The following is a 15,375-nucleotide window of genomic DNA, read 5'->3' on the forward strand; positions in this document are numbered from 1 at the left end:
GTGAAATTTTAAATCCTGTTGTTGGAATTTCCCTCAAACATCATGTCATGGCCTACATCCCATCCGATCAATAATTAACGATTTCGAATCTGTATCGTGTTCTATTTACTTGTTCCTTTAAGCCGGCTCCACATCCGCGCCACCCCACAAACAAAACCCTCACAGCGAAACCATCCCTCTATAGATTTATCCACTTCGGTGGTAGATCTGGGCCTTGTGTGTCGGGGGCGTCCTTGGCGCTTGCGTCGACCACACCACCCCGTGAAAATACCAACGCCGACAAAGACCATCCCCGTCTTTCTCGCCCGCCATTATTCCCCGTTCTCCCTCTCACTCCCGACGGAACTCTTCCCTCTCCGTCTGACACGTTGCCCCGTCCAGCCATTCAACCGGCAGACGCCTCGCTGACACAGACGTCTTAGTAGGCGATGCGTTATAGTGCGGAAATGACGGGCGAGATGGTAACTTGATTGGCACACAAAAATAAAAAAATCGCATCGACATCCTATTTTTTCCGAACCCGGAACTGAAACTTCTGTGTGAGCAGTGCGCGTCATTTTTATATCCGTCGGCAAAATTGTGCCGCTTGTAAATAGACACGAACCAGGTAAATATCAATTTTATGCAAATTTGTTGTAATTGGGGTGTGCGAACGTAGGGGTGGGTCGGTGATCGTTGCACGATGGGGCGGTCGGCTGTGACGGAACGCCACCCCCAAGTCGCCGGATGCCCCGTATGGAACATCTTCGTTCGAATCCTTGAACGGATTTAGATTTTTTTATTGTCTCGCTTGCGGAGAAGGACCCCGCTGGCACCGTAAACACTTCCCAATAAATAAATAAATTCGTGGCAACTTGTAAAAAATTTACAGGAATCGAGGCCTTTGTGGCCAAGTTGCAACGTGACTCTTCAATCCTTGTAACACCTTTTAAGCGGAACGTCTTTGGCAATCACCAGACACTTTACACCTGTCCTGACAAATGTTATCGTGGAGGGTGAAATGTGACAAGTCGGGAAGTTATTTTTGTGGCGACACCTTAAAAACTGTTGTCGAGGTCAAATTCTGTCGTTCGTGAGTCAGTTATTGATAACACTGCAAAAGTGGCCTGACCTCATTTGTCAATTATCACCACCATGGAACTGAACAGACATATTTTGCTAAAAGATTGTTTTTCTATTTTGCGTTTATAACAAAGCTATTACAGCACTCAAAAGAGTGCGTTAATTGCTGATTTGAGTGCTGTAATAGACCAGCACAATTTACATTTTCAAAATTGGTAACTTTCAATGTCAAATCACGCTAAACAAACGATATAGCAATAACTTCAAACTGAACTTTCAAATGTTCCACTGTAAACATTTGTGTTACCAACCACCACAAAATTCCCCAAATCTTAAAACTGAGATTTCATTTCTGAGGTCTCATTTATAAGGCATTTTGTAGCACTTACTCCTCGCAAGCTCGTCGTGCTCTAAACCCGTGCGTGCTACAAAATGCTTCTTATAAGACTCGTATCATAAAGAAAGTAGACAGTTGGGACTTGTAACGTCATGTATCAAATGGTTGGTTTATTAGAATTTAGTGGAAAGCATAACGAGAGGAGATTTAGAGTACATACTTAAGTAACAATACTCATTTAAGTCATCGTTGTGTTAAAAATAACTCGAAAAATGTGTAATCGTAACAGACGTTACTAGGAATTTATTCACATGACGACAACAAATATGCATAGATAATTTTAGTTCGTTACAAGTACAACTCGGCAGCGTAATAATGGGGTTGGTTACTAATTATTTGCACAATTGAAGAAGTTGAATAACTTTAGTCGACACTAGAAAATTCGATAGAATTATTGTTAGGAAGAACAATGAAGGAAGAGTTATGGGCACGCAAGTTTTGGCCTGAAAGGTGAAAGAAACTCATTGTCTCGGGAAACTCGTTTGTTACCAAGAGGTTTTTTGAGATTTGAGGATAGATATAGATGAAGACAAATGGAGCTAAATCAGGCGAATAATGCGGATGTGGCAGCGAATTTTTGCCATGGAAGCTACACCGACACTCGTACAGGCATGTGCGTTATTTTGACTCAAAAATACTTTCTTTTGGCTACAGTATTGTAGAAATTTGGAAAAAAAGTTCTAATAGCTTTTTCTAAAAAAATTGGATTTCGAAAACGTCTGTAGAAAATCTTCAGTAAAATGGTAGACACAGAAATCTTGAAACGCATTTTTTCGAAATCAGGTTTTTTAAAATGGCTGCCGTGACAGATATGACAGATGTACTTAACCGATTAGTTGTCTATAAAAGAACGTACGTACACTTCTATTCATTAAAAAGTGGTACAGCTAATTAAATATTAACTTTAAAAAAATTCATAAAAATAAGAATACTGTTGTAAAAATTATGGGATATTGGGAACTTGACGGTAACGTTTTCTGTTAGTGTTATGTAGCGTTTTAACGCTAAAAAGAAGTTACATTAGCAAAATATTCCTAAAATTGAGTGCACCACTTGTACCACTTTTTATTGAATAGAAGTGTACATCAAGGGTCCTGTGGAATTCGAATATATTTGATTTTTGTCGTTCTGTAGCATATTGTGGTACGAAAACAGAGGTTATGTAAATCCATTGATGACAGGTTTTTAATAAAGACTGTTGTAAGATGAAAAGTAATTACAATTTAGAAGAACTTAAGGAAATCACAAGCAAAACAACTACGACGTCGAACTGACAACTGACATAATTTGACATTTGACTGTTGACATCTGATTTGACAGCTTCAACGGATCAACATAGTTCGACACAATAAAATTATAGAGCTGCACAATTCCACACGACTCTTGATTATACATTCTCTTATAGACATTTTCGTTTCTCTTTCTGAGATGGCAGCCATTTAGGAACGTTCTTTTTCGCAGATGTACTGAATCGCTTTAATTGCGATTTTATTTATTTGAGAAAATGTAGATACTATGTCGAAACATTCATGCACGAAAGACCCACAGTAAAGTTTCATACTTATTTAAAAAAAAATCCCCAAAATGGATAAAATATCTTATCCTACACTAGAATTCCGTTTAAAACCAAACCTTGTTTCATGAATTCCTCATTTCAAAAATTGTGGTAACTCTGCCCTTATCGTTTGAGCTTTTGGAGACCGTTAATCAATATTATCCATTTGACATCCTAGACCTAACCTTTCCTGCAGGCAAAACTAACGTTGTCTTCTTTGGTGGCACAGAATCAGTATGTTTTTATTACTGTTTTGCTTCTGGTGTGCAGCAATGGACTCGAATCTCATTAGTCGATGCAAATGCAAGAAAAACATCAGCATTATCCCTTTCAACCTATATGGCGGATAGCTTTTAAATATCAAGCGACTGTAAAAAGTTATGACGTTTTTTTACACATGGCAATTTCGTGTTTGATGCGAATTCATTGAATTAATTGGGAAATAAAAACTGTACATGTTAACAAACATATAAAAATAAGCGATTAGAGAAAATATTCGAAATGACGTCCATGTTGCTGCAAACAACATTGAACTCTTCTGTTTAAACTATTGTAATAATAAAACTTTGGTCAATGTTTCAGGTCGCACATTTACTGCGGCATTTTCAATTGCTTGTTGCAGTTCTTGCAAATTCTTCATCAAATATTTAAGCAATCTTTCTTTTAAATACGTGGACAAAAAGAAATCAAGATTAGTCCAGTCAGGCGATCAGAATCGGCCTAGAAAGAATTCCTCTAAATAATTAATTATTGTTCATGCCGTGTGAGAACTAGCTGAATCTTGTCCGAAGTAGTCGTTTGTTAGTTCCACATCACAGCCAGTTGATGTACAAATGGTCCAAAAAAGAGTTTTTGGTTTGTTTGGGCGTTAATAGTTTCATTAAAGAAGATTGGGCCAATGATTCACCCTTGAGACATTACAATGAATTTTAATTGGATGCAATGGCACCTCAATAACATTGTGGGGATTATATGTTGACCAAGTTCTGTGGATTTGAGAGTCCACCACACCATAATGGTGAAACCAAGCCTCATCAAAAAAGTCATGTTTTGTACATTGTACATTATTGTTGTACAAATGGCAAAGTTGGATTAGTGGATTGGTGAGTTGAAATAAGGACTATGTGTCAGGCTAATCTTAAGGATTCATAGGAAAGTATTAAATTAAATAAATTAATTTTGGAGAGCGATGGAAAATTAAAAACTGTTAGGGCTACGGCATTTTTTGTCTGAGCTGTAGTTGTATTTTTAGATGATACAATAAATGTTTGAAAAGTGTTCCAACCGACATATTTAACAAAAATATATGTTAAAAGAAATAACAAGTAATACATTACGTAAAATAAATATTCCTTAATAAAGATTTGTAGCACCATCTGTAGGTATATGCGTGGTCTTTAGACTTTACCCCATTCACAAGCTGTATGGTAATAAAATCACGTGATGCAATGACAAAAGACACAAAGCGCATGCAAACAAGGCTTCGCCACGTTCATCTCGGTGGAAAGTTCGGTGCCAGTGTCGTGCAATTAATTATTCGTTTTGTTGATTCAGTTATGATGGAATTATCTCCAGTCGAGAAGCGAGCACGGAAAAATTTCATAATTAATGGAAATAAAACAATTTCAAAATCATTTCATGAGCATCAAAGTAGTTGTTCATCGATTTTAATTAGTTGCGAATTTCAGAAATCCACGTTACGCATCTGGAGTCTTTCGCAACGAGATTATTCGGCAGCTGGTCGCGTGGTGTGCACGTGACTAGTATATTGCGCAAGCGAACAGAGTATAGAACCTGTCCTGGCAAACCTACTACATTTTGAAGTCTCTCTTCGTTTACGCTATTTTTAGTTTGACCACTAATGCTGTTATTTTTAACAATATTTTCTTTGTACAAAGGCGAAGAACTTCCATTTTAACAAACGCGGTCTCCCACATTTGTATTGACTCCGTAATATTCATTGATTCACCAGTCAATCGAGCTTAATTGGAGCAATTGATAATTAACAGGAATTGACGTTTATTTCTGTTTTCTTTAACCTGATGATGACAAACAACATCATTTAACAATCTCCAAAAGTAACAGAACGAGACTGAATAAATAAACAGCCGTAAACCCGTACTGAGGTTAGTTCTAAGAATTTTTGATTAACAAATTAGTAAATTGTGAGTCAAGGTGAGCACTCACATATCTTATTATTCACGACCCAATTAGTATACAGTGAACGAATGGTAAAAATATAATTAAGAGGTTTTTCAAAAAATGACAAACCATTTTCAGCCATAACATAACAAGTGGTATCATTACCATCGATTATATCTACGAGCGAAAGCGAACTGCAGAATCAACCAGTCCCTAGGACGAGTTAATGTGCTGCTCCAGTTGCGCGAGTCGTATCATCGATTATCAATCATATCACGAGTTTATGTCGGGTGTTCCGGCGTGAACGCACCGCGGATTACAGCTGTTCAAATCTAACCTCACTTTTTGCCTCGTTTGTGTTTTTAATTTGTAAGTTGAGAGACTGAAAAGTGGTGCGTTCACAATCGACTTTCAGTGCCAACTTTGACGGGAAATTTGAACGAACACCGTCAAATATTTAATATTAGGACTACATTCTGGAGTTTGTCAATTGATCCCAACTTTTCTCGACTCTGTACGAAACATCAAAACAACTGGAAAGCGTTCACATTCCATTAAACACAAAGAAAGATATTTCTGGAGAAAAGAAGGTGGATAAAGGTTGATTTACGTCTCCCCACAGAAAATATTACATCTTCTAATTTTAAATGTACGTCTGGAAACAATTTCTCTGTTGTGAAAATACAGAAAATTTGTTGCGGCACTTCTTGACTTTTAAAGCACTCTCGTCGCGTTGCGATTAAATTTTATTTCATTAGCAACAGCTCCGGATTAATCATCGTCTTTAAATCTGAGAATAAAGATAATCTTTTTGCAGTTCAGATTTTGGCCAGCTGTTTGCGAATCATATCGATAAAGACGTGATAAGAGCAAAACGAAACAACTCTACTATTGATTCAAACACATGTTTACGCCATACATTACAGATTGAACACAATATTTTAGTAGTTGATTATCGTTCGAATATGACCTTATCGTTTATATTAACATTCGTTAGAAACATGGCGTTAGCAAGCCGGATACACTGTTTCGGCTAGGATGTTACTGATAATTTTTATCATCATCATTTAAACTTGAGGACATTATTTTTATAACACTAGTGTATCGTTTGCAGACACATCTCCAAACTGGGACACTTCCAAGGTAACGCTTTCCAAGTCCAGTCATCGTGTGGTGCCCACCAAGCATTCGATAACACCGTACCAGTGTAAAACAAGCGATTGTTTTCGAAGAACTTGTGATTATCTTCCGGAGTGAGTGTTATGATCATCGGGAATGCTTTCATGGTTCGTCGATCGTGATACATAGACATGACGGTGCCTAAAACTAGAATTCCACCTGGACTAGAGTGAGATGTAGTGATTGTTGGTACGTGGGACGATGATGGAATGGAGCGTGGCGTAGCGTAGAGCACCACAGGTTCGGTAATATGCCAGGAATTGTCGTCTTCAGGAGGCGATGGAGTGTTGGATCGGACGATTTGGTCGTGCCAGGGGTTTTTCTCTTCACCGTCCACCTGATCTGGTGAGTTGAAAATCTTTTCAAAAGTTGTGCCCACTCATTTTCGATGGGACCCAAATCTGGACCAGCAACCGAGCAGAATTGTTTGTTTCTTCAACACACTGAAGCAGATCTAGAATGTAATTTGATTGGTGTGTCAAGAACTGCAGTAATCTCTGAGTCATGAGAGTCCAGTGATAGCGATAAAGCTTCCTCGGAACTTATGTCATCTCAGATAACAGATGATCATCAGGAAATTACGTAAGCGGGATCCAATTTGCAAAATTGGCATTACATCTAACTTATTTAACGGACGTTTCGGCATCGATTGATCACCTACTAAATTCAATTAACTCGATTTTAATTGAACCATTAAACGAAATGGGTTAATAAGAGCAAATTACAAATTTGGCAGATCGAGTTTTGTCAGCAAGTGATGTGGAAAGCTGGCGTGAAATTGTGTTGCCGCAAGTTGAATCGCCTGGTGCCATTCCGAGTAGTGGTCCTTCAAGCCGGATACTTTAAATCCGAAATCCGCACAACGGTCGTTTAAAAGGAACTAAATCCCAAACAATGCGGATATACCCATTAAAAGGGCACAATAGACGAAACGAAATGACCGAGTTTATTGTTCCACCATCCATCCGTGGCTCTTTCATCCTGGATGCAGAACCGCCGCCAGGACTGCTATCGAACGAACTGGTGCAGCGTGTGAAAAGGTCAAAGGTCGGGTGGTCGTGTTAATGGCGGCTCCTGCGGTCACTCAAGGCCTTCGCGGGTATGAAAAATCGTTCGATCTGTTTCTTTCTCAACACCTCCGCGCAAATATGTAAATGTTACGGTCGGCCGTAAAGCCAGTCGGTAATAATGTGAGTCACACTTTTCGATTTATTGCGTTCAGCCCTCGGTGCGCCAAGTCCCCTTCACACTTTGATCGATGGTAGATGTGAATTATTAAGCGACATTAGAAGATCCAATACGCTGAATTATTTCCGTACGAGTCGAATTTATCGTCTTGATTGCGAACAGAGGGGAGAGAAAATCTCACAAGTGTTTGCATTTGTCCTGGGGATGTCTCCCTTCTTATCTTTGTTTTAACAGAGAGTGCACCCCCGTAATTAAATCCAACAATGCAAAAACGGCGCCGGTCCGACGTCGAACCTCACTACGGGTTAAGAATGTGTTCGCGTTAATCATCGACGGATTTCATTGAAACTTGGTCCAGTTGAGTGGGGCGGCCCGCACCGACACCGAATCGATATTCAACCCCCGGAATTCTCCTCCACCCCACTTTTTGCCCTTTTCCACGTCGCCTCATCACGATGCCTTTCATCTTGTTTATTAGCATCTCCTCAAGAACTATCGCTTAGATGGCGGCGATAATCACGAAGGCAACATTCAAATTGAAAATAAATACGACTGTCAAACGAAGAGATTGCGGTTGTGTAAGGCTGTGCCAGTTAGTATTACTGCTTGGGCAAATTGAAGCCTGATTTCAAAATGTAAAAAACTGACAGGGTTCAACCAAATCCAGTTTGGGGGTGGTGCAAGGTTATTATAAATATTTCTTGCATCGTAGATAACTGTGAAATTTGACACCTACGTACATAGCGTAGCACTTGTAGCAGTATTATTCTATTTTACATATGCTCAAGGTAAATTGATGTGATTACTTGGTTGCCTAAAAACAAGGGGTTTAAAGCAATGTATGCAATTTAAAATAACAAAATTGTCGCGAAATCAGGTCATCCCACAACACATTTCGTTTGTTCAGTTGACGACTAGCACAAAAACAAGCATTGTTCTCAAAGAAAAAATGTTCACTGCTGGGTTCCAGACGCTTGATTACTTATTATTCTTCGGGAATGTTCAATAATGTTTCGCCACATTGTCTGCCCACTATTTCGGCAGTAATATAATAATCTTCCTGTAGGCTTTAATCCGTTGTTCAACACTTGGTCCTTCAAATATCCAAATTTTGTAAAATCCGAGGTAAAGTCCATTGTGTTAGATCAGAAGATCGCGGTGGAAACGCAGAACGCGATCCCATATTTATTACACCATGCCCATAATGTTGTAGATAAGATAGCGTTACACCTGCTCGGTGTGTTGTGGCTACATCCTGTTGAAAATATCAAAATCGAAGGTCTTCATCAAACTGATCGATGAACAGTTCCAAACTCTTTTACCGGCATCTTTCTCCAGAGATGATAGTGTTAAAACCCGCACCACAACTTTTAAATGATGACTATATAGATGAAACCACGCTTCATCAGTAAAAAAAAATAAATTATCGTTTAAATTATTTTGGAACCAGTTGGAATATTCAACGCGACCTAGCGGATCAATCAATAAAAGTTGATGGGCACTAGTTATTTTGTAAGGATGCATATGTAGTCCTTTTTAGCGATATTTTGGCATGTACTAAAAGGACTTCTGACTATTAAGACAATCTTGTTAACGATGTTTGTGGGTTGTGCTCCAGTCGGTGCCTAGAGTTGACATTCCTTTATTTACACTTCCTGGTCGAACAAGTCTACACAACTGATTACACGTGTAATTAATTAATTCATAAGGAATTAATTCTTGCAGGCCCATACTGAATAACTAAATCCACCCATTGTTGAATGTTCCATTTCGATAATAGGAGATTACAAAAATATATCGTATTCCAGCAAGTAATAGTTATTTACAGTAAGAGTGCGGAAGGCAAAGCTTTCGTTCACGCGAATTGCGAATGCAATTCAAGTGAACGAAAGCGGGCTTAACTCTCAAGTGCTGTATTTGGTTTTGTTCGACATCTCGTTACAAAGTGAGTCTGTCACTTTGTATTCAAAGTCTTTCCACTGTTGCCAACATAATGTACAGTGCGGACGCTCCACTCTGAAATTATTTTTTGTTGCAGTTCAATCGATTATTTATGAAACCATTCGTACATTTGTACAAAACTAATTGGACATATCTTTTGAGTTTCATATCAATTGGTATTGAAACATGTGTAATTACCGAACAAATTGGCGATGTTGCCAATAATTGTTACAGGCGACAGACATTACAAAACATCGAATATGATTTGATAAAAACACAATTTAACTTTTGTATCAGTTCAATATTGTGACATTTTACAGCAGAGGACGTGACCCCGAATCTGTCACGGTGACATTAATCGATGATGACTCCAGTTTTCCCGAGACATTCCAGAAATTTTGCAGCTTTGTTAATGCAGACGTCACTCCAAGACAATCAATTCTCCAAGGAAGACAAATTACGAATTAAAGGAACCGGCCCGGCGTCGAATTATCGCTCGCGAATTTATTGAAAGGAAAGAGAATGAAATTAGCGATCAACGAGACAACTCGAACTTTTAATCGTAATGACTAATCTCGTGTTTGCGGAGTCGCAACCGCACGAGACCTTCCCCTTTGGAGTGTTTTGTGTCGGTGGCGCCACTCGACACAACCAGACGAACCAGGAAAAATCATATTCCTCTTTACGGGGACGTAAAATCAAATGAAAAAGAGAGCTCTGTGGTGTATCAATTGCAATAAAGGATGCTCCAGAAGATTTATGACACAGTGGGAATTTATTAGGATGAGTCGTTATAAAAATAGAAACGAAATTACATCGCGTGGTATTTTTAGCCCAACGGGCCCATCTTTCCTTCGAAAACAAATAGCAATAAAGCGAACACCGCACGACTGTGTCACTGAGCAGTCGAACCTGGAAATGTATTTATTTTTCGCAGTTAATTGCGAGATGTGTACACAGTTGTTTAATGTTCGGCTCGGTGGCAGTGTTTTATCTCCACCATCACGCCAAACAAAGACCACCCCACTTAGCGATCGATCATCTGCTCCGTATCGACGACTAAGAAATGCCAAGGAGTGCAAACTGCGCACTCATTCACCATTTGTTTATTCATGCATTGCCAATTCTGCACTGTTTGGCTCCATGGAGTCTCCGCAGCTCTCCAACCGCCCCCCACACTAGGTGGGGCATGTCGGATTAACCGACTTCACAACTGCATCATGATCACGACACGACCAAATTAACTTTCGACGCCACTTGAAAATGAAGCCGTTAAAAGGATAAGGCGAGGAGTTACGGCAAAGGGTGGAATTGAAGGAGGCGAGGTTACCCCGGACCGGTTCGGAGCTGCTTAATATGGATGAGACGTAGCGTCTTAGATCTGCACAAATGTCATGTCTGCATTATTTTTGGATGGATAAAAGGATGGGGCCGAGGTTGCGTTTAGTATTTTCTCTGATAAACGTGTTAAGCGTCGTTTGGAAAAGTGGATTTGTGTTGGGAAAATGCCACGGGGGGCGATAAGTTTGGGTTCTGTGGCGTTATTGAGTGGAAATCGAAATTGTAGCTCTTCTCGTATCGGGGATGACAGGATACTTTTCCGTTTGACGTCATTAACGGATGAAGCTTCAACGGAAGCTAGATAGAAAAATCACTTTACGGAAAAATCTACTCTTCATAATTGACACAAAGGGACCACCTCACAGTATAATGATAGGAACTGTATTTAATATAACACGTGGCGTTTGGCATTGAAAGTTACCAACCTTGAAAATGTAAATTGTACTGGTCTATTACAGCACTCAAATCAGCTATTAACGCACTCTTTTGAGTGCTGTAATAGCTTTTTTATAAACGCAAAATAGAAAAACACATTTATTCAACAAAAATTTAAACAAACAATGAAGCACACATATTGAAAAAAATGAAAAAATAATTACCTCGCATTTTTTTTGTGGTGTCTCCAAAACTTTTGATTGCTTATCATTTGACATTCTCAAACATAAACTTGTGGCTTATCTTATTTATCTTCTAGAACTCAACTGGTTAATTTACACTCTAAAAGTTCTGATTATATTCAACTAAATTACGGGGTTCCCCAAGGCCCCGGCCTGTGTCCGACCATTTTCCTTATGTATATTAATGATGACATTAAAAATACGATTACCTACTGATGTATTCTTTTAATTAATTCGAAGAAGATGATTCCAGAACTGGCATATAGAACAACAATGGTTATTATGATTACTATTAAAGAGCTATTGAAAATCATTAAAATAATCAAAATACGATTTTTGCGTTGAAACTCGTTACGAGGGAGTAAAATTGAATTCTGAACAACTTTTCATAATAATTTCTAACGATATTGCCAACGCGAAGCAAAATATCGAAAATTGGCTCCATTCGCGATTCGCGAGGTCGCAGTTGGCTGGGTTTCCAACTTACAATTGAATTGAGTATTTCAAAGATGCAACTCATAAAGTTTTACGACTATATAAACATTCAAATTCTAAATTCTACTCCTTAAAATATCGATAAAATCTTCATCTTATGTGCAACACACTGTAGGAAAATATTCACGTTGTTTTGGCATAATGGGAGGTCATGGAGATTTTCCATTTAATTTGTTGGTAAAGCTGTCTGTTGAATTAGGTTATGTTTTTCTAAGTTTGAGGTTATAAATAGCGCCAATGTCTAGTGCATTGTTGTCAGTTTTACTAGTTTACAATAGAAGAATACTCGGACATCGCGGGAAATTCAGCAATATGTTATGTTTATTTTGATAGGTCCGCAGTCGGGCACTTGAGTGACGGAAATTAAACAGTGTGTCCAACGTAAAAAAAATAAATCATGGCCTCCCATTACGTGAACGGTGTTTACACTTAGAACAACAAGCTTCAATTTATTATTGACATAGGAAGAATGGAGTTGAGCGAGATTTGATGAAATAGCAGAGCATCATCAGCAGGAATAGTAGAATTGATTTTGGCATATATCAAAATTACGTAAGTACGTCCAAAAAATTCTCATCAAAGTCGCTTTTGGATGTATTACGCATGTCTTTTATATATAACGCTTGTTAAACTACTACAGTTTAACTTATCAATTAACAAAAATTGATACAGGGCATTGACTAAAAAATGGAAATTTAAAAAATGAAGATGGAACTATTATGCCGAACCTTGCTTGCAGTCATTTAGAAGATTCTTTCCTAATGTGCATATTCTGCAAAATGCTTTTTACAAATCAGTTGCTCACAGTGTAGCTCTATTTAAGAAACCTGCAGCATTCAACTGGAGAACCGTAAACGCACCAGTGATTTTATCGAAGATGTGAGATATCGATTGGAGTCTCCAGTGGACACTTTGGAAAAGTTGCAAGCACTGATACTCGCGAATCTATTCAGTAATCAGATAACACGACAAGTCTTAAAACAATCAATATGAAGAGACGAGTGAATTGATGCTTGTAGTAGGAAACGTATCACTTGCAACAATTCTATTAATAATTGAAATAATAGTTTACAAAAAACAAAACTTCCTTTTCTATTTAAAATGTTTCTAACCTCAAAATTCACAAGACGCAAATTACTTTGGAATTAGAGCTACACTGTGAGCAAGTACCTTGTGAAAAGCGTTTCTTTCTTCTTTTTCTTTTTGCTGTGTTTGACAACCGCCAAGTTTCTCTATTAGAGATTAGAAAACTTCAGGTACTTATTAAGAATTTTTTAGAGAAGATTAAAAGTTTGATTTTGAAAAATGAGTTTTCCTGGTATTTTAGTTTTGTTGGAAATAAAAAATAGTTATTTGTACAACTAGTTATGAAAGTCATACTTTTTTTCACGAATTTGCAGATTGCAAATAAGTGAAAACAAGAGACATTCATAACGTGTTGTACACACTATTTTTTTGCATATCGAAAAAAGTTGAGAAATTTGGTCTAAAAGGACTTATGAAAAATTACAAAAAAAAATTAGGTATGCTTTGACAATCATCTCCAAGGAGATGGAATAAAATGATACAAAAAAGTACTACTTTCACTACAATTTTTCGTGTAAAAAAGTGCTACTTTCACTACGATTTTGCGTGTAAAAAAGTGCCACTTTCATTACGATATGCAAAAAATATTATATTGTATTAAATGTTACGTTTAGTTTATTATTTTTAAACCATCAAGTAAGGAATGCTAAACCAGATTAAATCCAAATTGTGTCTAATTTATTTTGATGGTATTTAGGGCAGTGTTTTTAGAAAAATATCGGAGTTTTTGCTTTCCTACAAAAAATACACACATTCCGTTTACATTAAACCATAAAAATAGATTTTTATTTTCGAAACACGATGTTTTTCTTTTATTTTCGTGAAAATAGTAAGAGCGACATGCAGCAGCGTCATATCGCCCCAGAAATAAAATTTCCACTGTTGTTTTAACTTCGCCCAATTTCCACTTATTGTCAAAAATGAGGTTTAAGCTGCAGTTAACAATTTCACGAGGATCTTGAGGAATCACGTCTCTGGGCTGGGATAAAAGCACTGTGACATCGCCGGAGAAAGTGTTGTAATACCTATATTATAAATAAACTCGGTACAAGGACAGAACCTTGAGGTGCAACATGTTTCACTGGTAAATCAGTCGATTTATTCTGATCTGTGATTGTCATATGAATATCATTTAAGTGTTTACAAAACAGTGTACCATGTGCGACGCAAGTTTTAGTAAAAAATCAAGGCGACAAACATATACAGTAAAGTCCGGTTATAGCGAACCCGTTTGTAACGAACTCTCGGTTATAACGTACTATATTTCAAGCAAAGAAAATTTTTCCATAAGCTCCATGTATTATTTTACCGGTTATAGCGAACCCGCTTATAACGAACTTTCGGATATAGTGAACCAGATATGACTTAAAATGTGAGGCAATTTTCCTTTTATAACGAACTCTTGAGGGGTTTCCCCGATTACTTTTCGATTCACCTTAAAAGACAAGTACGACATTATTCAAAAAATACAAAGTTGTGTTAAACAAAGTGATATTTGCCACGAAATGAATTTAACAAAATCTTCCGTCTGCACAATATGGACGAGACGCAAACAGATTCGTGTCAAATGGTTGGCGGGGGATAATTTCTACATTTGAATTAAATTTTATCATTGAACTTGGTGTTTGTTTGTTTTTTTTTTTGAGGTCAATTAAAATTTTTACATCAAGAATCAAATTAATTTTTTGAAGTAAAGTTTGTCATTTTTTCAAAAAAAAAGAGGGGGTTGTCATTTAAAAAACATTGGTGATGACGTTATTGCTCAAAAACCAATAACGTTATTTAAACAAGTTGGGCGTCACAGGTTTTTCGAAATAAAATCGACCTGTCCGAGCAATTTTCTTAAAAACATCACATAGGTATACATAATGCTATTATGAATTTTGTTCCAAACTTTATGTTCACACTGTATATTACCGTTCTGCAAAGGATTCATGTTATTTTTCAATACTTATTTACTTCATCTCATTTCAAATGTAAAATAAAAAATAACTATTAAAAACACACTTTACTTTAATTTACCTATTATAGCGAACCTCGGATATAGCGAACTTATTTTGATACATTTTCTGGGTTCGTTATAACCGGACTTTACTGTATTTGGATTTGAAAGCAGATGAAATCATTTCACTGAGATATTTTCTTTTATAATCGTAGTGTCATTGGGAAAAGATGTTTCAAAATATTTAAAGCAGTCGATAATTTCTCAAGCACTATGTCCAAGTTTTATCATCAGGTCGTAAACTTTTCACGTGACCCTCGTACAAGACTTGAAAAATGTATTCTCTTTGAGTCTTGACCACACATCGCGATTTAGTCTGTACGGTCGTAAAGAGCACCATGCCGTCCCTGTTTCCCCTGATTGCAGCCAC

The 15,375-nt window shown here is 37.5% G+C and overlaps 1 protein-coding gene across 3 annotated transcripts in view; it reads left to right on the forward strand.

Annotated features, from left to right (window-relative positions):
- The first annotated feature begins 381 nt into the window (after window positions 1–381).
- The window catches only part of inaE (inactivation no afterpotential E), a 28,014-nt gene continuing 13,020 nt past the window's right edge, over window positions 382–15,375 (forward strand). The window contains exons 1-2 of one of the 3 annotated variants that reach the window (XM_069045046.1): window positions 382–607; window positions 6,271–6,680. In XM_069045046.1, coding sequence (XP_068901147.1) covers window positions 6,586–6,680 — 95 coding nt within the window. In that variant the 5' untranslated portion in view covers window positions 382–607; window positions 6,271–6,585. Of the gene's footprint in view, window positions 608–5,727; window positions 5,747–6,270; window positions 6,681–15,375 lie in introns of those variants that run through there. The other 2 variants (XM_069045045.1, XM_069045044.1) reach the window with 2 other exon arrangements.

Source organism: Tenebrio molitor, chromosome 4 (assembly GCF_963966145.1).
Source record: "Tenebrio molitor chromosome 4, icTenMoli1.1, whole genome shotgun sequence".
Taxonomy (NCBI): domain Eukaryota; kingdom Metazoa; phylum Arthropoda; class Insecta; order Coleoptera; family Tenebrionidae; genus Tenebrio; species Tenebrio molitor.